General features: G+C 46.7%; 1 protein-coding gene across 1 annotated transcript in view; it reads right to left on the reverse strand.

Annotated features, from left to right (window-relative positions):
* The window catches only part of LOC137421197 (voltage-dependent N-type calcium channel subunit alpha-1B), a 394,582-nt gene that overhangs the window by 62,298 nt on the left and 305,609 nt on the right, over positions 1-26,675 (reverse strand). The window contains exons 39-44 of the mRNA XM_078771756.1: positions 26,515-26,659; positions 21,317-21,444; positions 20,154-20,250; positions 19,401-19,506; positions 12,555-12,662; positions 12,315-12,388 (exon numbers count right to left, since the gene is read on the reverse strand). Coding sequence (XP_078627882.1) covers positions 12,315-12,388; positions 12,555-12,662; positions 19,401-19,506; positions 20,154-20,250; positions 21,317-21,444; positions 26,515-26,659 — 658 coding nt within the window. The remainder of the gene's footprint in view (positions 1-12,314; positions 12,389-12,554; positions 12,663-19,400; positions 19,507-20,153; positions 20,251-21,316; positions 21,445-26,514; positions 26,660-26,675) is intronic.

A 26,675-nucleotide genomic window follows, 5' to 3' on the forward strand; every position in this document is an offset into this window, starting at 1 on the left:
AAGAATTGAAATCAAGGTAGCGATCAGTGTGTGTAGGTTTTATGTACACCGTTACCTTTAAGGCTCCTTTGGGATCCCTTGCTACGAGTGTATCCAGGAAGGGAAGGGCTCCATTTTTCTCCTCTTCAATGGTGAAATTAATGGAGGAAAAAGTTTTATTTATGGTCTCATGGATGATGCCCACCTCATCAGAATGACAGATGACAAATGTGTCATCCACGTACTGGAACCAAACACGTGGTTGCACTAACAGGGCTGGAATGGTGCGTTCCTCCAAATCCTCCATCACCATGTGGCAATCACAGCCGATACCGGGGAACCCATGGCGGTGCCATAAACCTGCTTGTAATATACCTCATTAAATACAAAGTAGGTGGAAGAGAGGCAGGTAGAAAGCATGTCACAGACGTCCATCGGGCTTAAGGCTCCCGCAGTCTCTTTCCATCGATCATCCTCCATCAAACGCCGGTCTGCCACCTCAATCGCCAGGGCTATGGGCACGTTGGTAAATACAGACACAACATCAAACGAAACCATGGTCTCGTGTGCCTCGATGGTGAGCTGCTTCACTCTTTCAGCAAATGCTGTGCTATTGTGTACGGTTCGCTCTGTTGTCCCCACCAAATGCTTCAAAATGTTTGCCAAAAACTTGGATAGCGCATATGACGGACCATTAATACAGGAAACGATTAACCGTAGCGGAAATCCCTCTTTGTGCACTTTCGGTAGCCCGTATGCCCTGGGAGCCACGCCCTTACTGCTGTACAGACGTTTGTATGCCGCAGCTGATAATCTCCCAGTCGCTTTTAATCTGGCAAGCATTGAGTTTAACCTTCGTTCCTCCTTCTTCGTTGGATCTGCGGTTAACCGTTCATAAGTACTTTGGTCAGCCAACATATCCTGCATTTTGTTCGTGTATACAAGACGATCCATGAGCACCGTTGCCCGTCCTTTGTCCGCTGGTAAGAACACCACATCGTCCATGTTGCGTAACTCTCGTAAAGCTTGTTGTTCTTTCGGGTCCAAATTGAAATTGTTGCGTGAAAATTGCGGAGGGCGAAGTAAAACAGCAGCCACACGTGATCTGATTTCGTTCTTGGTGGTGTTATCAAGATTCATCATCGCAGATTCCACCCGTGATACAATGGTGTCTTTCGGAACAAATCGGGGAGTGATGGCAAAATTAAGGCCCTTCTGCAACAAGCTGGTTTGTGCCTCCGAGAGCTGTGTACTCGACCGGTTAACCACCCATCGGTTCCGAAGAATGTTCACGTCAACGATGGGAGTCATGCGATGTGTGGTTTCATCAACCAATGCTGTGAACTTTCGTTGATGTCGTTTCCCCACCGATGTCCGAGTGTGCTCCGCGAAAGTGTGAGCTCTCCGTTGTATTCGGTCCCATAACTCGCCAGGTAGTCTTGGCGCAATAGTACGAGCCAACCGTTGCACATGGTCATTCCGTTTAGCGAGGCGATGGTGGCAGTTTGAAATGCGCAAACGAAGAAACCTCCGTCCTGTTGCCTGCATGATCTGCTTAGATCATGATAAGCAGATCATGCAGGCAACAGGACGGAGGTTTCTTCGTTTGCGCATTTCAAACTGCCACCATCGCCTCGCTAAACGGAATGACCATGTGCAACGGTTGGCTCGTACTATTGCGCCAAGACTACCTGGCGAGTTATGGGACCGAATACAACGGAGAGCTCACACTTTCGCGGAGCACACTCGGACATCGGTGGGGAAACGACATCAACGAAAGTTCACAGCATTGGTTGATGAAACCACACATCGCATGACTCCCATCGTTGACGTGAACATTCTTCGGAACCGATGGGTGGTTAACCGGTCGAGTACACAGCTCTCGGAGGCACAAACCAGCTTGTTGCAGAAGGGCCTTAATTTTGCCATCACTCCCCGATTTGTTCCGAAAGACACCATTGTATCACGGGTGGAATCTGCGATGATGAATCTTGATAACACCACCAAGAACGAAATCAGATCACGTGTGGCTGCTGTTTTACTTCGCCCTCCGCAATTTTCACACAACAATTTCAATTTGGACCCGAAAGAACAACAAGCTTTACGAGAGTTACGCAACATGGACGATGTGGTGTTCTTACCAGCGGACAAAGGACGGGCAACGGTGCTCATGGATCGTCTTGTATACACGAACAAAATGCAGGATATGTTGGCTGACCAAAGTACTTATGAACGGTTAACCGCAGATCCAACGAAGAAGGAGGAACGAAGGTTAAACTCAATGCTTGCCAGATTAAAAGCGACTGGGAGATTATCAGCTGCGGCATACAAACGTCTGTACAGCAGTAAGGGCGTGGCTCCCAGGGCATAAGGGCTACCGAAAGTGCACAAAGAGGGATTTCCATTACGGTTAATCGTTTCCTGTATTAATGGTCCGTCATATGCGCTATCCAAGTTTTTGGCAAACATTTTGAAGCATTTGGTGGGGACAACAGAGCGAACCGTACACAATAGCACAGCATTTGCTGAAAGAGTGAAGCAGCTCACCATCGAGGCACACGAGACCATGGTTTCGTTTGATGTTGTGTCTGTATTTACCAACGTGCCCATAGCCCTGGCGATTGAGGTGGCAGACCGGCGTTTGATGGAGGATGATCGATGGAAAGAGACTGCGGGAGCCTTAAGCACGATGGACGTCTGTGACATGCTTTCTACCTGCCTCTCTTCCACCTACTTTGTATTTAATGAGGTATATTACAAGCAGGTTTATGGCACCGCCATGGGTTCCCCGGTATCGGCTGTGATTGCCAACATGGTGATGGAGGATTTGGAGGAATGCACCATTCCAGCCCTGTTAGTGCAACCACGTGTTTGGTTCCGGTACGTGGATGACACATTTGTCATCTGTCATTCTGATGAGGTGGGCATCATCCATGAGACCATAAATAAAACTTTTTCCTCCATTAATTTCACCATTGAAGAGGAGAAAAATGGAGCCCTTCCCTTCCTGGATACACTCGTAGCAAGGGATCCCAAAGGAGCCTTAAAGGTAACGGTGTACAGAAAACCTACACACACTGATCGCTACCTTGATTTCAATTCTTGCCATCCAATGGAACACAAAAGATCGGTGGTGCACACCCTCTCAAAAAGAGCATGTGATTTACCATCTACCTTGGAAGACAAGATGAGTGAGGTGGACCATCTTCAAAATGTGTTAAGGGCAAATGGCTATCCTGACAGCTTGCTACCCAACAGGAAAACGATAAGGGCTTCCCCACACAACAGGCTGAGACCGCGAGAACAACCAAAGGGTCGGTGTGTTCTCCCTTTTGTACCGGGGGTTTCACAGAGGGTCGGCAGAATTTTGAAATCGGCAGGAGTGAGGGTGAGTTTCACACCGGTTTTCACCCTTCGCCAAGCCCTTATGAGGGTCAAGGACAAGCTTCCGAGGAAGGATAGGTCAGGGGTGGTATACGTGGTGCCCTGTGGTTGTGGAGCTGAGTATGTGGGTGAAACCGGGAGGACCTTAGGTCAACGTATTGCTGAACACCAAAAAGCATTTGAATGTAATTATCCTAGCAGATCTGCTATTGCCAAACACGGCCTTAAGGAAGGCCACACACCTTTATGGGATAGGGTTGATATTTTGGGCTCCACACCCAACAGAAACAGAAGACGTGTTTTGGAGGCTTGGCACACAGAAGAAACTGTTACCTCGATCACACAAGAGGTAGTTGACTTACCGGTAGCTTTTGACCCACTCTTGTGTAAATGAAGCAGGCATCCGTACTTTGAACAACGAGTCCACATAATATATCACACAAGGTTTTTATTCGGACAATTTGCCCCCTCCCACCTCCAATCTCTCCAAATCACCCCTCTCCCACACCCCCCCCCTCCACTTCCAACCCCCTCTGGTTCCCCCCCCCCCATTTTATTCCCCCTAAAACCAACCTCCTTCCCGCATTCACCTTTACCGCATAGGGCCACATGTGATGATCTTGATAATGTGACAATTTTATTTTGTCTTAAAAAAATTTTGGCTTTAATATATTTACAGTTTTAATTTAATTTACAATTTAATTGTTGGCAAGTTTAACTTTTAATTAAATGTAATGATTGTTCCGGATTTTCTCAACACTTGAGTTATAATCCAGCATTGCTTACAGGATTATTTTGATCTGTTAATATGCGGTTGATTTTTGAATTTGGTCGGTAACGTCTCCGTTCACGAGAGCGGTGTGACACGGTTTCATTGGCTGTCCAGCATTGCCCACCCCACTTTGCATATACCCCGCCCACTGTGCATGTAAGGGGATGTTGAGATGATTTTATCACTCTTGAGGAAGATTAACGGAGGCGTGTGGCTTCACATGTTGTTAATCGAAACGTTGAGTCATTGTTTGTTCAATTAAAGGTTGGAGATCTTACCATGGAGTCATATATATATATATATATATATATATATATATATATATATATATATATATATATATATATATATATTGTTGCGGATGTGAGATTGGCCTCCATCCATATCCGCTTGTAAATATTCCCCTATTTCCCCAATACTTCCCAACTATCCCCAATCCCCCATTCCCTAGTCCCATTTTCTGTAAACAGCACTCTGTAGACCCGACCTTCCCCTATTTCCCCCATTAAATGTCGCATCTAGGCCCACCGCATCTCACGTAGACAACTATAGGACATCTTGCTAGTTATTCTTTGTCTATGTCAGTTAAGGACTCGTTTCCATTAATTCTGACTCTTCGTTGCACCAGAATGTGATTGTATGGCACCGTTAGAAAGTTTAGGACCTCCCAATACCTCCCCGCAGCTCTTCCTCATGGTACAACAACAACAACAACAACAGCGGCGGCGGCGCGGGGAGTGTGCGTCCTCACTCCGGCTTGGTTAGCCGCCATTGAACATGTGCTCCGACGGGGTTACCACGCAGGGGCTCGCTGTCAGCTCCTCGTCAAGGGCGGAGCCCGGTAACCCCCCGCACCCAATAGAAGCGGCGGACCGATTCCATCTGGGGCGGAGACAACGAGCCGAGGGCGTGTCACTCCCCGCTGAGCATGCGCAGGAAGAGGGAGGTGACGTCAGATGCGCCCTCAGCTTGGAGAGAGAAGACGCCACCTCCGAGCACTGCAATACCTCCCCGCATCTCTGGACCGGACCACGTTTGATTCTGCCCCTGAGCCAAGGTGCACCTTGTGCTATCGACTGCCTGTCCTTCCCTGCCATCAATCCCCGTGTAAGTCAGTCTTGTCCCGTTTGTCTGTGGTCTGTCGGGGATAGATAAGACTGTGTTTAAGTGCCCATCTTTTCTGTGCTTTACCTCTTACCGTGTAATCTACCCCTTTTCTGCATTACCAATTATATCCTCCTCCGGAGGTCTTGAGAACTGTACCCCCTTGTGTCGTGTCATTTATCCCAGCCGTTGTGTCCTTTCCATCATTGATTTAGCGTAGCGCGATTCGGCCAACGTTCGAGTGGAATCGGGCGGGATCGGGTTCTAATCGGGGAGTAACTGTTCGGACGCGGTAATACACCACCGCTCGGTCAATATAACATCTAAAACCGCGTCTGTAACAATTGGTGTCAGGAGTGGGATCGGACCCGAAGCGCGCTTCACGCGCTCAAAATTATTAACGGCGAAATTTGATTTTGTTTTACAAAAATAAAAACCCGAATTTTGAAAGTCGCGCTGTGGCGGATCAAGACGGCTGGGTTCCGGTAGAGGAGAGTGAGGCAGGGTCGATCCAGGACCAAATTGAGGGACAAGAGGAGAGCGAAGCAGTGAGGGCGGCAGGTTCGCAAAATGGCGCCTCGCACATGGCTGCGGCGGCCGCACCCGCTGCACAAGTGGGAGGGATGGCCCAAATGCAGGCCCTCATGGAGCAATTTATGGCGCAAATGCAGGCGTCCCTCAACCTGCAGAAGGACGATATGAGGGCTAATAGTGAGCAAATGAGGGCTGATAGTGAGCGATTGGGTGAGCGATTGGAGGGCCAAATGGGGGTAATGGGGAACCGGATGGATGCTCAGGGTGAGCGATTGGAGGGCCAAATGGGGGCCCAGATCGGAGGGTTAGGGAATAGAATAGAGGGATTAGACAATAGATTAGGGGAAATACAGGAGGGGTTAATGGGGGTAGAAAACAGAATGGCCGTTCAGGAGAATCAAATGGAAGGGATGAAAAAGGGGTTAGAGGGGTTAGAAAACAGTATGGAAGGCAAATTGAGGGACATGAGGAACCAAGCGGAAAGGGAAGTTAAACAAATGGGGCAGCAGATAGAGAGGGTCAGAATGGGGGTAGAAACTAAATTGGATGCTCACAGGGAGGAAATGGAGCAGATGAGGGTGGCATCTGGGCAGGAGATGCAAGTGATGGGAGCAGAGATCAGAAGAGGTGTGAGTGAGGAGGTCGGAGGAGTGCGCGAGGAGGTGAGGCACTGTAAGGAGCGCATGGAGAAGGAGGTGAGAAAGGGGACTGTAAAATTGCAAGGTGGTATAGAGGAGTTGACACTGGGAGTAGAACAACTGACAGTGGGACAAAAGGAGTTGGGGGACCAGGTAAAGAAGAACACAGCGGTAATAGAGGGTTTAAAATCGACACAGAAGGAGATGAAAAAGGACGTAGGGGTAATTAAAAAAGAGTGTCAGACGGTACATGAGGACCTGACGAGGAAAATGGACGAGGTGATAGAGGTAATGGAGACGAAGGACCGGCAGGTGAGGACGCACATGGAAACGGTCAAGGTAGCCTTAGAGGACGAACTTGAGGAGACGCACCGGGAAATAAAAGAGGTGAAGCAGAAATTAGAAGAAGTGGAAGAAGGTGTGAGCGAAATTAAGAAGCGACGGAGAGGGGATAAGAAAGAGATAAAAGAGGAAGTAAAAGAATTGGTCCAAAGTCTGTGTTCGGATCGTGATGATGTGCTCATTAACCGGATGAGGGATTCGCAGGTGATGGAGGAGAAGCGAAGAGGAAGAGGCCCCGGTGTAAGTGGTGACCAATATGGTCGTGCGTATGATGCGCCAGGGGATTTAATAAGCTTGGGGGTCGAGATGGACCCGGGTGTTCGTGAGAGGCCGTTGGTGAAGTGTGCGACAGGTCTGGTGTGCGAAAAAGGAGGTGTGCGAGAAAGTCCGACTCTGGGGTGTGTGAGAAAAAAGTGCGTGCCAAGGAGTGAGGGTGCTGTCGAGAGTGAGTCGGTCGTAGCGCGTGTGCGAGGGAGCACATGGAAGCGCGTAGTGAGGAGTGTTACGGAGGGTGTAAAGGGAGAATGCACGCCTGTGGTGAGTGTTACAGAGGATGTAACGGGAGAGTGTGCGCGAGAAAGGTGTGTAACGGACGCGACGGGTGCATGAGGAAAGAGTGCGCTGTCGAGAGTAAGGGTGAGTGCGCTGTCAAGAGTGGAGGTGAGAGTAGTAAGAGTGCCACAGAGCGTGAGTTGGTTGTGACAGGTGAGAAAGGAAGCACACCTGGAATGGTAGAGCGTGTGTGGGAATGCACGCTGGAATTGGTAGTGAGGCACGTGGTTGGGTGTGCGAGTGAGGGCACACCTGTGATTGTCACAGAGGAGGTGACCGAGGAGGGGGCGCGAAGAGGTGTGTTGGTGAGGTGTGCGACCAACGGATGTGTGCCAAAGTGTTCGGTGGTCAGGTGTGTGACCAAGGCTGGGAGTGGAATGAGTGTACCTGGGTGTGTTAGAGAAGGTACGACGAGGAGCATGGAAACGGCTGGATGTATGAGCAAGAAAGGGGTAGCGTATGCATGTAAGCATGCAGGTGAAGCATCGACGGTAACCGGGTTAGAGGTTAGAACGACTTATCGCCGAATCGGGCCCTCGGTGCGCGTCGGGCAGCTTCGCGTGCCGCGAGGACCAGCGGGGATCCGAACCACGGCGGTTTCGAAAGAACCGCCGTACGCGATCCACGCTGTGCCTCGCTTGGAACGGCCGCGTCCGGGCTCCACTAGGCGGAGCGGGCAGCCCGATAGGAAGGGTCGTCATGGCGACCACTTTTTGTTGAGGCATTCCGGCAGGTCGAGATCGGGCCATGGGATGGCTCCGTGCCGAGATGGTGCGTGGGACCTCGGCCCGGGTAAACCTCCTTCCCTGCACCAAATGCGGGACGTATCCAGCCGCTGGCACCAAACAACCCGCATTCATGGCTTGGCTGTACGAAGCCGAGCTTTAGAAGTGAATTGGCGCACCGAGAGGCATTAGTAAGTAGACTGTAGTGATGAGGTTAGTGTTTTGGACCCAAAATTAGAGAAAAACAAAATTTGATTTGTTGAAATTTGATGTGCAAAATTGGTAGTGGGAGAGGCCCGATGTGGTGGGATGGCAACTCTGTCATCCCTCACAAAAGTGGGGCAAATGCGCTATAGTTTATGGGGTGTATGGCAGTGAAAACTAGCCCGGGTGGGTTAGGTTATATTGTTAGGGATCTAGAGATGACATTAGGTAACGTTAAGATTAGTTAGTGACTGATACCTGTAGTGGGGACGCAGGTAGATTAGTGTGGATGATAATGACGAGGGAGCGCAATAGTTTAAAGGGACGACTGGGAAGCGCAAGTTTCAGAGGGGAGTAGTTAGATGAGATGATGCTGTGTGAGAACTGGACAGGTGTGTGGAGCAGTGTATGAGTAGTGAGTGTTGTGGATCAGCGCGAATGCGCTTGGGGAGAGAAGGGTGCAGGTGGCACCAGGTGTGAGAGCACAGGTGTGCAAGTACAGGTGTGTGGAATATATGGAGCAGAGAATGAGTGGTGTGGAGAGAGTTGGAGTAAGTGGTACGGAGTGGTGTGCATGGTGCGAAGGTGTGGATGGGGGAAGAGTGGACCCCTTTCACGAGTACCCGGGGCGGGTAGTGTAAGTGTTAGGTAGAGGGTATAGGTAAATTGTGGTTGGATATTGGCATTTGTGGTGCGGTTGCAGAATGGTATTGTGGATGGGTGCATTAGTGTTGTGGAAATGGCTGGGCGTGTAGCCTGTTAGTGTGTGTAGTTGGTTTGGGCACTCCACCACTGTGAGGATGTCGGCCAGGTGAGGCCGCAGGTGGGTTCTGGGAGACGTTAGTGTCAGTGGGTGCCTGAGGATCCCGGGTGTGGATCGGGCAGCCCGTGCCAGAGAGGGCACTGAGGGGGTGAAAGTGCGAGAGGGCCTTCCCCAGTTAGTTAGGTTAGGGTGAGGAGCAGGTAAGCTCGGGTGGCAACTACAGTGGTGGAGGTGTGCAGGTGGGTAGACCTGCTGGGAGAGCTACACGTCACAGCCCAGAAATTGTGCGAGCGCACCGAGTGTTGAATCGGGGGAGTGAGACCCCAAATTGAGAAGCACCACAGTTTGGTCAATGGGAATTGGTTTTTAGAACCCATAGTGTAAGTTGGCCAATGGATTGGCAGGGAAAGACCCCGGGTAATGTAAAGTTATTAAAGTCATTTAGGAAATAGTTAGGATTGACGAACCTGTCGCACCATACGCAGCCACTTACCTGAGGTGATGATGATGACTCCACACCTGTGTTTCTTTGTTTTGTGTTGCAGGAAAGGAGAATTGCTGTTTGGATTTGTGAGACGCATCACGACGTGGATGAGACATTGGGGTGATTCCATCTCTCCCTCCTTAGGAGGGACTGATGATGAATTGGTGATGGCAAATTTTGATGTTGAGTTGGAAATGGCAAATTTGATTGGTTAGGAGGGAGAGAAGACGAATTTGGTTTATGGGAGGAACGGGGAAGACAGTAGGGACGTTTGTTGATTTGTAAAGTAGATGTTTATGGGTAGTGTTGTGTTTTGTGGATACAGTAAGGGGTAAGGGAGGGGCAATGTAGGTTAGCTGGTGGGGGGGGGGGGGGCGTACGGTAGGAACGTACCTGTCTCACCTGGTTCCCATGTGCCCCCAGTGTGCATTACCTTGTATTGCGTGCACTTTTGCACCCTTACCACCTTACTCAATTGTCTTCTTTTGTCTCCCACCTCCGAGGATCTGGCTTTGGGGCAGAGAGAGAGGAGAGAGAGGTGCGGGCTCTGCAGTTGTGGGCCTGTACTTTCGCTGCTTGCTGCCTGGATCGATACACCATATGGACCGCAATTTTTGTGGCCGCCCACCATGGACCGCAGTTCTTTTGCGGGCAAGCACCACCCGTTGATGGACCTCTGGGTCAACGTGGCACCTATGCCATGGAGGTGAACCACTATAGTTGGCCCCCTGACGGCCACAATTTAGAAATGGACGCAGTTGGCGCCTTTCTTTATTTCTAAGGAAGCCAGAAGGCCAAGTGCTCCATGAAGGCAAGACCAGCGGCAGAACATCGGCCGGCTGCGACACCACCGGTGACTATGAACACTTTATTGGTGCACCGGATGGTGCTGACTGTACATGATGGGGTGGTGCTTTTGGTGCTTGGATGGGGTGCTCTGCACATTATTAAAGGCCGTAGGGCCACAGAGCACTCGTGGGTTGGTGTATCGATGCTGGCATGCGTGCTCTCTCTATGCATAACATCTGCATGTGTTCCTCAAAGAACAGGTCCTGGATCGTAGTGTAAATATCAGTGTAGTCTTGTATAAATGATGCTCCCTACCGGCTGTATGTTTAGTTTGAGGATTCTTTCCGCGATTCGGTTATCCTGTGGGTGTGTTTCTGTGAGGAGAAGGGTGCAACGTCGCAGGGGGACATATTTACTCATTTGTGAACATCTGTAAAACTGTCGCACTCAGGGTTGAGTTAATAGTAGAGGGAACTACATCTGAGTGCCACACTAAAGTAAGTAAAAATTTATCGGGTCGGGACGCCCCGAGGTAGAGAAGGGTGCAATGTTGCGGATATGAGATTGGCCTCCATCCATATCCGCTTGTAAATATTCCCCTATTTCCCCAATACTTCCCAACTATCCCCAATCCCCCATTCCCTAGTCCCATTTTCTGTAAACAGCACTCTGTAGACCCGACCTTCCCCTATTTCCCCCATTAAATGTCGCATCTAGGCCCACCGCATCTCACGTAGACAACTATAGGACATCTTGCTAGTTATTCTTAGTCTATGTCAGTTAAGGACTCGTTTCCATTAATTCTGACTCTTCGTTGCACCAGAATGTGATTGTATGGCACCGTTAGAAAGTTTAGGACCTCCCAATACCTCCCCGCAGCTCTTCCTCATGGTACAACAACAACAACAACAACAGCGGCGGCGGCGCGGGGAGTGTGCGTCCTCACTCCGGCTTGGTTAGCCGCCATTGAACATGTGCTCCGACGGGGTTACCACGCAGGGGCTCACTGTCAGCTCCTCGTCAAGGGCGGAGCCCGGTAACCCCCCGCACCCAATAGAAGCGGCGGACCGATTCCATCTGGGGCGGAGACAACGAGCCGAGGGCGTGTCACTCGCCGCTGAGCATGCGCAGGAAGAGGGAGGTGACGTCAGATGCGCCCTCAGCTTGGAGAGAGAAGACGCCACCTCCGAGCGCTGCAATACCTCCCCGCATCTCTGGACCGGACCGCGTTTGATTCTGCCCCTGAGCCAAGGTGCACCTTGTGCTATCGACTGCCTGTCCTTCCCTGCCATCAATCCCCGTGTAAGTCAGTCTTGTCCCGTTTGTCTGTGGTCTGTCGGGGATAGATAAGACTGTGTTTAAGTGCCCATCTTTTCTGTGCTTTACCTCTTACCGTGTAATCTACCCCTTTTCTGCATTACCAATTATATCCTCCTCCGGAGGTCTTGAGAACTGTACCCCCTTGTGTCGTGTCATTTATCCCAGCCGTTGTGTCCTTTCCATCATTGATTTAGCGTAGCGCGATTCGGCCAACGTTCGAGTGGAATCGGGCGGGATCGGGTTCTAATCGGGGAGTAACTGTTCGGACGCGGTAATACACCACCGCTCGGTCAATATAACATCTAAAACCGCGTCTGTAACAATATATATATATATATATATATTTGTCTGTTTGTCTATATACCTATCTATCTATATTTCTATCTATCTATCTATCTATCTGTGTTTCTATTAATTCGTATAACAAGCGTGCTTGAGTTTCACGATAAACACAAAGACAAATCAGACCAAGCTTGCTTGATTGCATTTGCAAGGTGATATCAACAATCTACCTTTGTACTCTTTGCTTGATTCTTGACAAAAGATCGTTCACTCAATCGATGTTTTTCATGAATTTGTGTCAAAATAAAAATTAACATGTGCATATACAAATGGTGATGAACTCTCTGAGACAGGTGAGGCTGTTAATATCCAAAGCATTTGACATTTTGAATTTTGCTGACAAATTACACAGCATGCACTTATGAGAGGGAGGATACCTCACCTTTTGCCTCCTCTTTCTGTAGAAATCAACAATTAGGTGGGCTGCATACACTTTGCTCACTGTAAGATCTGGATCTAGGTTGAAAAAGATGCAGGAAATGGACAGAAAAATATATTAAGCAATAAAAGTAAACATAATATTTATGAATATGATAAGAAAAAGATACAAAAATATTACAGAATTAATAAAATTAAAACGGAGACATAAAAGTTAGAAGAAAGTGAAAATATAAGGATGCACCTTGGTGTCTGGGAATAATGAGGTTCAAAGTTTCAGGTTTGACTTTCGGCCAAACTGTAATGATATCTTTGCGCAGCTCTTCATCCAGTTCCATCTGATCTTGCTCACCTATTCACAGCAAAATAAACAACAAGAAAAAGACATAAAATGTCATACATAGCCCTCGTGGTTTTAGTAATTTTACTTTATGGAGTTACAGGCCATCATTCGGCCATCTTTGCTTGGATTCCAAAACAAAATCTGCATATGTACAGTATACTCTCATGTATTGGCTTTATGCCAAGTTTGAACAAAATTGGTCCATGCATGGCTGAGAAATGGTTGGGCAAACGTTTAACAAAATATATATATTCTCTTGGATCTGATCTCAAAAATAATGACGTGCATATGTAAGCCATCATTCATTATCTGTGTGCAAAGTTTGAACAAGATCGGTAAATGCATGTCCGAAAAATGGTTGAGGGCGTGTTCAATACCGGGTTTTTTTTTACAACTAAAATGGCCGCCAGTCTACCAGTTGACCATATTGGCTCAGATCGCAAAATAAAGTGAGGTGTACGTGTATGCTGTCATGTACTATGATTGTGCCAAGTTTGAACAAATTCGGACCATGCATGTTCAATGAATGGCTGGGGACGTTTAAGTGACAAAATGGCCGCCAGCCGGCCATCTTTGATCACATCGCGAAACAAAATGATGTGCATATGTATTAGACTGGGAGCTGGGCTCGATTTAATTAGGCAATTGGGAACAAAGTTCTCAATGGTGAGGATCCATTTTACCATCAGTCCAAAGCTTGAAAAGCTCATTGTTAAGTTTCACCAGATCAGTGGCACCTAATTAACGTGGCACCGCACCATAGCACACATTTATTTAGATTTTTGAGTCCAGACATCAAACTCGTATTTTTGAGATTTCTCCCATCCCAGGAGCAATGGAAACATGACTTAAGATTGAATAGTGATCTGACTAATTAGCATAAAAATGCCATGAAGTAGTGCTAATTACACCTTTAATTAGACTGAATGAATGAATGAATGATCGTTTTAAGGCCATTTTCCCCACTAGAGCGGGGGTTAGCCTTGCGGGCCCCATGACAATCATGGTTCCCTTTTTGAGGCAATGTTTTTATGGCCGGATGCCCTCCCTGACGCCAACCCTTGGTCGCCTCTTACGATGCGCAGGGAAACGGTGTACCTATTCTAAACCGGGGTACACACCGGGAACACCTTTAATTAGACTAACGAGTACAAACACGAAATTTGTCACAAACAAAAGATGACCAAACGTGTAACAAGAATCAGATACTTAAGAACGAAAATAAATCAGACTAAGGGTCTTAAGAATTATTTAGAAGTAGTTGGCTGTAATGAAATGTATCAAGCGGTATAAACATGTTTGGCAAAATGTCTTCAAACATTTCAATGAAACTAGCAAATGCAAATGGATGTAGGAGGCTACATTGTATGAATGACATCTGAAATGTTGTCAAGTCTGTCATCTTCATCGACCAATGACAGAGACAGGTGATCATCACTGTCACAATCACTGTCATTCTCCATTTCATCATCAAGCATGAACTTCTCGGGGAGCTGCGGACCCTAAAAACAGACAATATCGTAGGAACCATCTGATAGCTCCCAACCCTTTCCTGGAGACTGATACATTTGGTGCTCATCAGCATGTGCTCACATCCTTGCCACAAATTCTGATCGCTGCACATGAAGGAACTCAGCTCTACTTGGTGGTAAACTGATGGCAGCGATCCCGTTCAATTTGACGAGTGGATTTTTGGGTTCCTTGGGCAGGCAATAGACCTTATCAAAGGCAAGGAACCGAGTTTGATTCAAAGAAGTCTCATTCCTGAAACCGTACATGCTACACGTGAATGTCTCAATGGCATCCAGTTCAGTTTCAACTTTCTTCTCGTAGGCCAAAGTAGCGAATGCCTCCCGGAATTGCTCATTCACAAGTCAAAAGCACATCGCCCTCGGGATGGGAGTCAAGTCTATGGCAGGTAGTAGAAAGCTGGTAACAATTTTGAATAGGTTTTGGCATAGCATCAACTACCAGAATTTGAAACTGAGGTGGCTCTCTCCCAACAAGCTGCTGATATCCCATGTCCTGATGGAACTCAAATGAATGCAGTAATGGGCCTGGCATTCGACAACTATGATGAGATTTGCTGTATTTTGTCAGGGGCTGACAGCTTTCATGACACAATGGGAACATTGCATCAAATTGAGAACTCCTCACAGGGACAAGTGAGCAAGGAACTATTACAACTGCCATGGACATCAAACTCCAGCAGGAGCAAAAACAAGATCTGGTTGCTGCTGATGCTATTCTGACACCACACAACAAGAAGCCATGCACGAGGGACAGTCTTCAAGATTGCAGAGATGCAGAGGGGGCCCTCATCACTATGTAACAAGTCAAAATGAGGATTCAATATGGATGATATGTCATGCAATGTGTACGGAAAACATACAAATGTGGTCTGGATGCAATGCTCAATACTACGCCGAACATTTACCACAAGTGGTCCATTACATGCCAAATTTACAACAGCCACCAATAAATTTAGTCATCGTGGTTGAGAAACTCCATATTGCACAACGGTGTGCTAAAGGATGCAATCAATGACTTGCAATTGTGTCTTATGATCTGAACATCGCAAAGCCAGATTTGCAAATTCTGTCTGCAGAGTCACCGATGTACGATGATATTTTCATTATGTTTGGTGCCTTAAACATACAGATGGCTTTCTTCAAAGCAATCGGAAGGTTCGTTGTTGCTGCTGGAGGACCAGAAGTTCTGACAGAATAAGGCGTGCATACCAACTGGGTCTCTACCAAGGCCTTCTATCTGGCACATACTATGATAGATCGCATGAGCTCCTAGCCCTTAGATTTCAAGTCCTCCATTTTTGTTCCTTTCTGACAATAACCGAATTGGATGAAAAGGTGGTGGTAGCACTATAGATCTTTTTCTCTGGTAATGATGAGACATCATGGGAGGTGATGGACAATCCAATGGTGGACAGGGTTCTCGGAGAGTATGGTGAATACAGGAATAAAACACAGATGGGCGAACACAGTGAGACTGCCCAATTCTCGCTGACGTATGTCCACAACGGCCAAGACTACCATATGTTTAATTAAGGCGTCGGAATAACAACATCGACCTATTCATGGATGCTTTGTCGAGGGCCATTGGACTGTTCTTCATTACCAACCATGTGAACGATACATGATGGATGACCAGAAATGTTGCAAATCTGCATGATATGTACAACACCCATCCTGGTATGCGGGCTATCCTCAAGAAGGGAGCTTTCACCGTGAGGAGCAAAAATGACTTTTCTTGATGCCCTGTTGATATCAAACAAACAGTAAATGGTAATGCCGCATCGAGATTGCCAGGAAGTTCAGCAGCCACAAACAATTACAATGCACGTCTGCGATGGATGCTGACAAAGTCGCTCAGAGCATAAATGGTCACCACCCTGAATGAAACCTCAGGCATGAGCACAGTCGACGCTGGTGCTGCCGAATTGTGCCCAGCAATGATTAGAAGAGACGATGGTGACATGGAGAAGATAGTCTGTGCCATGGAATCTCATGCAATCCATTCAGAGAGAAACTCTCACAGGTGCGCTGTACAATATCTTGACAGGTAAAGCATCCTGCGTGGCTGCAAAGCAGTACATCCTTTCATTCCACAAGGAGATAGAGAAGCAGTATGCTGAATTCACAGAGGCCTGCATACAGGATACTGCCTGCTTTGAGCAACCAATCAAGAAAAACAAAATCTTCAACTTTGAAAGTGACGATGTCAAAAACAGATGGGCAATAAATAAGAAAGTCGCTGAGTTGAATTGCACGCACGACTTACTGGGATGGCTCATCATCTGGGCACAGAAACAGAAATTTGATCTCCAGCACGTGCTATCTTTTCCGCTTATTTCTGTGCCGTTGTCCATGTGTTGCACAGATGGAACCATAGGAAACAGCTACAGTGCGCATTCAGAAAGTATTCAGACCCCTTCACTTTTTTCACATTTTGTAATGTTGCAGCCTTATGCTGAAATCGTTTAAATTCATTTTTTCCCTCATCAATCTACACTCAATTCCCCATAATGACAAAGGGAAAACAGGATTTTAGAAAGTTTTGCAAATTTATTAAAAAGAAAAAACAGAAATATCACATTTACATAAGTATTCATACCCTTTGCTATGACACTTGAAATTTAGCTCAGGTGCCTCCCATTTCTCTTGATCATCTTTAAGATGTTTCTACACTTTGATTAGAGTCCACCTGTGATAAATTCAATTGATTTGACATGATATGGAAAGGCACACACCTGTCGATATAAGGTCTCACAGCTGACGATGTATATCCGAGCAAAAAAACAAGCCATGAGGTCGAAGGAACTGCCTGCAGAGCTCAGATACAGGATTGTGTCGAGGCACAGATCTGGGGAAGCCTACAAAAAAATCTCTGCTGCATTGAAGGTTCCCAAGAGCACAGTGGCCTCCATAATTCTTAAATGGAAGAAGTTTGGAACAACCAGGACTCTTCCTAGAGCTGGCCGCCCGGCCAAACTGAGCAATCGGGGGAGAAGGGCCTTGGTAAAAGAGGTGAGCAAGAACCCGATGGTCACTCTGGCTGAACTCCAGAGATCCTGTGTGGAGATGGGAGAAACTTCCAGAAGGACAACCATCACTGCAACACTCCACCGATCTGGGCTTTATGGCAGAGTGGCCAGACGGAAGCCTCTCCTCAGTTAAAGACACATGAAAGCCCGCTTGGAGTTTGCAAAAAAGCACCTAAAGGACTCTCAGACTGTGAGAAACAAGATTCTGTGGTCTGATGAGACCAAGATTGAACTGTTTGGCCTCAATTCTAAGCATCATGTCTGGAGGAAACCAGGCACTGCTCATCACCTGCCCAATACCATCCCAACTGTGAAGCATGGTGGTGGCAGCATCATGCTGTGGGGGTGTTTTTCAGCAGCAGGGACTGGGGGACTGGTCAGGGTTGAGGGAACAATGAACGGAGCAAAGTACAGAGATATCCTTAATGAAAACCTGAAACAGAGCGCTCAGGACCTCAGACTGGGCCGAAGGTTCACCTTCCAACAGGACAATGACCCGAAGCACACAGCCAAGACAACGCAGGAGTGGCTTCGGGACAACTCTGTGAAGGTCCTTGAGTGGCCCAGCCAGAGCCCTGACTTGAACCCAATCGAACATCTCTGGAGAGACCTGAAAATGGCTGTCCACTGATGGTCCCCATCCAACCTGACAGAGCTTGAGAGGATCTGCAGAGAAGAATGGCAGAAAATCCCCAAATCCAGGTGTGCAAAGCTTGTCGCGTCATACCCAAGAAGACTCGAGGCTGTAATCGCTGCCAAAGGTGCTTCAACTAAGTACTGAGTTAAGGGTCTGAATACTTATGTCAATGTGATATTTCAGTTTTTTCTTTTTAATAAATTTGCAAAACTTTCTAAAATCCTGTTTTCTTTGTCATTATGGGGTATTGAGTGTAGATTGATGAGGGAAAAAATGAATTTGAACGATTTCAGCATAAGGCTGCAACATAACAAAATGTGAAAAAAGTGAAAGGGTCTGAATACTTTATGAATGCACTGTAAGAGTAAACTTCTTCGATACTTGGAATATCAAGTCGAGTCTGGGGAGCCATCAACAGTTGATGCCTGCATTATTGATGGCAACTTCCTGTTGCACTGGTTAGCACTGAATTTACCTCGCAGCTACAGTGGCCTTGGTCGATGCATCCTGATCCAGATCACTGCTCTACATTGTCAGCACATTGATGTAGTAGTCAATACCTATGCCACTGCATCAATCAAAGATGGAGAACAGGAAAAGTGAGGCTCCGATGACATAGTCTACTCTATCACTGGCCCAGAAAAAGCTCATCCAAAACTAAGTGATGCTTTGAAGTCGCCCACCCTCTTTTAAGCGTCAACTGCCCGACCTCTTATCAAGATAGTGGGGAAAAAAGTGAATACGGAGATATTATCTCCAATCGCCAGGTTTTCATCGGTTATGATGACAAAGGTGTCCGGATTATTTCAATGAGCAATCCTGGTGCCACAGAGGAGGTCAAGGCCCTATCAAGCAACCATCATGAAGCAGACACAAGCTTGCGTCTCCACATCAAGGAAATTATAGCAGCTCCGGAATTCAGTGGCAACAGAGTTGTGAGGGCTTCAGATATCAATATTGCTATCATACTCCTTTTCCACTGCTACAAATATCAGGCCAGAATTTGGATGGATGTGGATTCCGGAGCAAAAAGGAGAGACGTGGATATTTATTCAATTGCAGAGAAAATAGCACAAAGTATGTGCACTGCTCTCCCTGCCCTCACTGCCCTCACTGCCCTCACTAAGTGTGACTACACATCAGCCTTCGTTAGGCTGGGGAAGGGTCGACCAGCAACATGTCTGGAGGTGAGTGAGCAATTCCAGAAGGCGTTCGCTCCTTTGGCCTGTGAGAAGAAAGTCAATGAAACTACACTGGATGCCATTGAGACATTCACATGTAGCACATACGGTTTCAGGAATGAGACCTCATTGAATCGTGCTCGGTTTTAGGAAACTCCGCTTTTATATCAACTGAACAACTATCAAGTTTAAATAAAATCAAGACGATATCTTCTAATATTGTCACGTGTGCATATGTCCTGTAAGTGAATATGTAAAGCAACAGCAATGCAACCCAGAGTAAATATTTACGTATGCAACAGTGGTGAATGACAGAAAATATTTTTATTGACTGCAAAAGAGACAACGACAAAGACAGAGGAAAAAACCTGTAGCGATTTTGATGTTGAGTGCAGTGCGAATAAGAGAAGCAAGTGTGCTGGTGAAATGGACTTTTCCATCTAATCCGATGGGCAAATTCATTCTGGCCAAGCGCTGGGGAAGGAACAGATATATTTCATATAACATACAATCATATGAAGTTAACATTAGACTTTATACAGGTGGGAGGCCTACACAATGCAAGGCAGTACTTTAGGAAATATGTTTTTATTTGATATAAGGAATTATAATCGATTCATGCATATGAAGCACCTTAGTAGATCTTGCATCATTTAAAGGGGAACCCAAACGCTCACACTACCTTGCCGCCAATCTATCCCTTGATACCCTACCAAATAGATATGATGTGTCTTTTTCCTATTTCCGGTTTATAAAGTGGGTAATTTTGCAATTAAAAGTCGAAATCTTCTTCTTCTTCACATTTAGCCGTGACATCACACTTGGAAGCCAATCGCCAAATCTGTACTGTCTATGGGTTACATCGCAGTATGATTGAACTCAAACAGTAAATCATTTCCAAATTTATACAAATATTCCTGGTCGATGCAGGACACCTGCATTGCAGGACTAATCTGTCTGCCCAACGTTGTCTGGTCTACATGTGATGCCAGTCCAAACATTGTGGTAGTCTCCTCATGCTCTCAGGACAACTTGGGATGGACAACTAAATTCTAACTATAAAACGACGGTGCTGCCCAAAATACTTCAAACTGAATGGAGCGATAAACAAATCGCATTACCTTATACGCGGTACGTGGAGGGCATTTCTGCCCAAGACCAAGGGGTGGAGGGATGAGCCGGAGCATCGAGCAAACTGATTCATGGGTAAGACGGCCCCTGAGGAGACATCACCATGGACTTAATCATGAAGTGATTAGTGATTACACATGCATTTGCATAAAAACAACAATTATCAAGAAGAATGTATACTCTCATGTGTTGGCTTTGTGCCAAATTTGAACAAAATTGGTCCATACATGTCGAGAAATGGTTGGGGACACGTTTAAGTAACAAAATGGCCACCAGTCGGCCATATTGGATCTGATTTCGAAAAAAATGACACGCATATGTAACCCATCATTCTTTATATGTGCGCCAAGGTTGAACAACATGGGTAAATGAATGTCTGAGAAATGGTTGAGGACATGTTCAATATCGGTTCTTTTTACAATTAAAATGGCCGCCAGCCTACCAGTCGGCCATCTTTGATCAATCGCAAAATAAAGTGAAGTGCACCTATATGCCGTCATGTGCTGTGCTTGTGGCAAGTTTAAACAAAATTGGACCATATGCATGTTCAAGAAATGGTTGAGGACACGTTTAAGTACCAAAATGGCCACCAGTCGGCCATCTTGGATCTGATCACGAAATAAAATGACGTCATCAATTCATTATCTGTGTGACAAGTTTGAACAAGATCTGTAAATGTATGTCCGAGAAATGGTTGAGGACGTGTTCAACATGAGGTTTTTTTTTACAACTAAAATGGCCGCCAGTCGGCCATCTTTCATTGCATCATGAAACAAAATGAGGTGCATATGTATACCATCATGTATTGTCTTTGTGCCAAGTGTGAACAAAATTTGTCTATACATATCCGAGATATGGTTGCGGACGCACGGACACATGGATGAGACCCAATCCATAAGCTCCCGTTTTGGACTGAGTCCAACGGGGGCTAATAACATGCTCATCACCAATGACATGTTGACATCTCTGCAGCACCACTGAATGAAACAACATGTCTTCAAAATTCAGTAGCAGTTAAACATGTGACGGGGCAATGTTGAAACAGCCATCACAAGCATGTTATCATGCGGCTCGCCCTGTTGGCTTCTCTGTTACCATGTTGTAAAATTTGGATCGAGCCTGTTGTGTGTGAGGCGCTGGATGTGGTACCCACGTAGCAGCTGGGTCATACTCTGACCATATTCTGACAAATTCGTCCAGGTGGTGTGGTCCCAAAATTGATGCATCCCGTGTTAGATATTCGAAATTATCCATGATAACGGCCACAAACAAATTCAACATCTGCAGACAGGAGAATGGGGAAAGTGTGTGTGAATGGGGTGATGGGGGTGGTGGGGGAAAGAGATGAGGGTGAACAGCATGTTGGTGTTCGATTAAATGCATATAATAAGTACCATATATGGCATCTACACACACCACATGACTAGTATTCCATCATCAGTGTTTGAGCCCCCAACCCTTCCCTCCCCCCCTCCCCCCTCCCCTGCACGTACAGCACCGCGTTTCTCCATGCCTCCAACAAGCGATCATATCACCCATTCCATGATTTTTATCTCCATTTGTTAAAGTTGGGAATTTGAAATCAGAGAAAGGATCCACCCCACCCCACCGCCTCAAAGCTTCATGTCCCCCCATTCTGCATCCCTCCTCACCCCATCCTCTCAAACATTCCCCCACACCCCAAACACACAATCTTTCCCATGCACCCTCACACATACACAAACATTCTCCCGCACACTCAATCCTTCCTCCACACCCAAACTTCCTCCCACATCCTACACACTCAAAACCTCACACCACACACTCAAACCTCCCCACGCATTCCACACACTCAAACCTCCCCCACACTCCACACACGCAAACCTTCCCCCACAACCACCCCCCCCCCCCCAAGTGTCACCTTGCCCCCATAAAGCCTACCCCCCACCATGCACCCTTCCAACGCCCCATCTCTCTAACTGTGTGGAACTCAAACATCTGAGGTCTCCGGTCTAACCTGACAGATCTCTCAATCCAGAGCACTGCCGAGACACATCATCTGTTTACAGAATCCATCCTCCCACAGAACATCCCTGACACCTTAGTGTCCCAACCCGGATATCGTCTCCTCCGAATTGATAGGCCTGAACCACGCCCCGGTGGTGGAGTTGCACTTTGCATCAATAACTCAATTTTTCACTGCTCTTTTACTGATCTTACACCTCCCAACCTCTAGGACTACATCTCGCTGAGACTTCCTCTCAATCCCCACCTTTTGTTCATCTGTATGCTGTACCAATGTACCATCCTCCTAACAGTGACAAATCCATCTCCATCTCTCTGAAAACAACATGGACAAGCTTTTAACCACTCATCCCAACATTCTCTTCCTCATATTTGGCAATTTCAATTGTCACCATGCCAATTGGCTGGGTTTTGGTACCTCTCTCACGAGCCATGGCATTTCAGCAAAAGACTTCTGTGACTCCATGGGACCGACTCAATCTGTGAACTTTCAAACTCTGTTGCTCCCAATGGAAAATCCTCCCTTCTGGACTTGGTGAATAACTTTCCCACAAATGTATCCTGCTCTTCCTCTGGCATTTCATTCAAGCAAATTGGCAGGGACTTCAAGCAGCCATCTCCCTTCAACACTGGTCTCCCATATCTACTGCTGCCCCCGATGTTAACTCAGCCTGAATTTTTTTTCCAAAGAAAACTGTTCTCTCTCATGCACAGATTCATCCTATCTCATCCAGTGTCCTAAAAACCTACTCTACTGCTCTTGCACAACCCTTCTCTGCCCTTTTCACCTTGTCATTTACCCGAGGTCATCTTCCATCTACTTGGAATGTACCAACATCACTGTAGTGCGTAAAAAGGTGCAAAGTCCGATCCCCTCAACTGCAAACCTATCAGCTTATTTGCAATCATCAGCAAGGTCATGGAATTCATCATCGCAGTTCAAATGAAATCCTTCCTTTTCTCCAACAACCACATTTCAGATCACCAATTTGGTTTCAGATCAGGTCAATCCACCTAGGACATGCTGCTTCTACCCACCCAATAATGGATGGAGGCCCTGAATATCAGACATGAGATCAGGCCCGTCTTTCTGAACATATCTCATGCTTTTGATACAGTCTGGTGCCCTCCTTACACTCCAAACTCACTGCCTATGGCATCCAAGACCAACTCCACACATGGATTACTGACTTCCTCTACTCTCATAGCAACACGTGTCTCTCAACTGAATCCTTCTTTCTCCTCTTATCTCCCTGTCAAGGCTGGATTACCCCAAGGCAGTGTTTAGAGCCCAGTCATATTCCTAATCTTCATAAATAAATCTCTGTGACTCTTTGGAAAATCCCCTTTATATATTTGCTTATAACGCCACCTTGTGCCGTGACATCCCTCATCCTTTAGACAGGCAGACAGCAGCCTCTTCCCTCTCCTCAGACCTTGACAAAATCACAACCTGGCCCAAAACTTGGAATACGTCTTTCAATCCTGAAAAATCTGACACTCTCACTATCTCTCTCCGAAATAACCGTCAAGTAATCCATCATATCTACTGTCTTATATTCATACCGCAGGGTCTCACTGTCAGCCATGATCTTTCTTGGGCAAACCACATTTCAAAGTTGGCCTACAAAGCCAGCTGCAGACTGGACATCCTCCATCATACAAAGTCCTTCCTTGGCACACCTGAACTCCTATCCACCTACAAGGCTCACATCCGCAGCTTGCTGGAGTACTTTGGGCTGGCACCCCTGCCTCACATCTTTCTCAGTTTGATACCGTGGGAATCCAAGGCCTTCAAGATTATTGAAATCTCCCACGATGAAGCTGAGGCTGTGAACATACCACTTTGCAATTGCAGACAGGTCGGTGGTATCTCTGTCTTGTACCGCCTCCTTTCTGGTCTTGCACCCTCTGCTCTTTCTGTGCTTTCCCCCTCTCCCCCTGTTTTCTGCGTGGGGCACACACAAACCACCATCAACCCCCTTCGGGTGAAACTACCTAAATCCAGGCCACTGCTCACCTCCACCCAGTTGTTCCTTTTTTCCAGCCTGTGGAACCAACTTCCACATTCTCTTCAATCCCATCTTTCCTCCACGTCTTCATGGCCGTCGTTCACTACCATCTCAGATTGTCCCCAATCCAAAACCATATTTCCTACACTCATTGGCCTTCCTTCCCTCCACCCCAATCCCTCCTCCTTCCAGAGTTTTCCCTCCTGAGAGTTTCCTTTTGTATCCATCTTGTTCACTCCATGCATCCTCTCCTGCCCCCCATTCTTCCCAACACCTATTGTTTGTCCAATCTCCCTCTATCTTGGCATTCGACTCTGCTGTTAGTGTTTCCTCCTCTATCTACTCTTCCTTTTGTCCTGTTGCATCCTGATCCGTTCAGTGTACTAGTATTAGCGCTTCCACGAGCCTCGACTACATATAGACTTGGCATTTAATATGGAATATTTTTTTTGTGGGGGTGAACTTACTTTTCAAGATGTCTTAGAACCAAAAGTTCATTGGAATTATGTTGAAATTATTCTAGATTTTGTTAATGTGACCTTTAAAAGAAACAAAAACCATATTTGACATTTCGAAACAAATAAATTGATCCTTGAAAGTGATGTAAACTGATATCGAACTCAATTCACGGACAGTACTGTGTTAAACTTCTGTGCGTTTTCCAGAAGTATCTCTTTATTTTGCACATTAGCCAAATTTTTTTTTAACAAAAACAAAAGTTAAATTACGACTGGGATTACGGACAGTAAAATTACATTTCAGTACTTCGTGTAACCCCCACGAGCATTCAGGAGAGCACGTACACGTTGAGGCATGCTGTTCACGAGATCTGCCAAGGTTTGGACAGGAATCGCTTGCCATGCAGTGACAATAGCCTGATGCAATTCACGCACAGAGGTCGGCTACTGGTCCAAGTGGTCGATTTGACGCGTTAATTCTGCCCACAAGTTCTCTATCGGATTTATATCCGGGGACATGGCAGGCCACTCCATATGCTCTACACCACGGTCAGCAAGAAAGTGTTGGATCATGCGAGCACGATGAGGCCGTGCATTGTCATCTTGGAAGACAAAGTTTCCTCGAAAGGCTGCACGAGCAAATGGAAGCAATGTTTCTTCCAGAATGGCCCTGTACTTGAACTGGTTCAGGTTTCCATTCAGAACCAGGTCAGTTTTGCCCCCTGCATGAAAAGCAGCCCAAACGGTCACCCCACCACCTCCAGGTTGGACTCTTGGCACTATACAATCTTTGTTGTAGGCTTCATGCACTTGTCTGCGCACTCGGACGTGGCCATCTTGACGATAGACCAGAAATCTAGACTCGTTACTGAAGATCACGTGATTCCAGTGTCCTGGCTGCCATTGAGGGTGCTCTCTGGGCCACTGCAATCGGCGCTGGCAGTGTTGTCTGGTCAGGCGTGGCTTTCTCAGGGGACGCCTGGCACGATAGCCTGCTTGAACCAGTCGTTGGTTGACTAGCCTTCTGGATACAGGCACATTTGTCAGTTGCTGCCACTCAGCCCTAAGCCGATTAGCTGACTTGGTACGGCCATTGCGGACTAACCAGTGCAGCTGGCGATCATCCCTCCTTGTGGTTCTGCGGGGACGTCCTGGCCTCGGTATTGGAGTAGGGACACCCCTCTGAGCATTTTGTTTCAGGATCTTTGACACCTGACCTTGAGTGATGCCATACTGCCGAGCAATAGCACGCTGTTTCATGCCGTAATTTCGTAAAGCCACCACTCCATGACAAACAGCATTGTCGAGTTGACCGACCATCTCCAGAGGAAGTGGCAATAACTTTTGGAGACGTGCAGCAGTTGTTTTCCACTAATACAGAACGCAACAACCCTTGTAAACCCGACTGTGAAGCCAATCATCAAATGCACCTGTCCGTACATTTTGCCACGCCACCTGTGATATAATCCTGTTGTTGACTTCTTGCTGCGACAGACAATCAGTGACATGGTTCTTTTAACAAATAAATCACCAAAGTGGAAAAGAAACTCACCAGATTGATATACTGAGTTAAGAAAGTAAACCCAAGTCAAGAAAAAAATAATATTCCATATTAAATGCCAAGTCTGTACAAAAAGGCCCACATTTGTGAGAACATTATGAGCTCTTTCACATCCACAAGTATCAATATGGAAGCTCTGAAGAAGAGCATGCTCCAAGATGCAATACTTTCAGCGGCCATGCTGGAAAAACAATGTTACATTCAATATGACTCAAACGAAAATGGGTCATCTCAGCAGTTATCCCACAACAACAAATCCTGCTGAGCATCGTGATTGCTCAATAAAAACATGCAGGTGTTTCATTCCATGGCTCACTAGAAATGAGGAAAAGAAGATGAATGAGATGAAGTAAAGGTAAGCGAAGTCACTGCCACAGTTCTTTGAGCTTGAGTGAGCATCGCAATCTTGTCCAGAGACGCAGGAAAGCATGATCTCCTGCCATCCCTCTCCTGTAGCACTCCTGCGCATGCACACAC

The sequence above is a fragment of the Myxine glutinosa genome, chromosome 2 (genome assembly GCF_964187855.1).
Source record: "Myxine glutinosa chromosome 2, kmMyxGlut1.1, whole genome shotgun sequence".
Lineage (NCBI taxonomy): Eukaryota > Metazoa > Chordata > Myxini > Myxiniformes > Myxinidae > Myxine > Myxine glutinosa.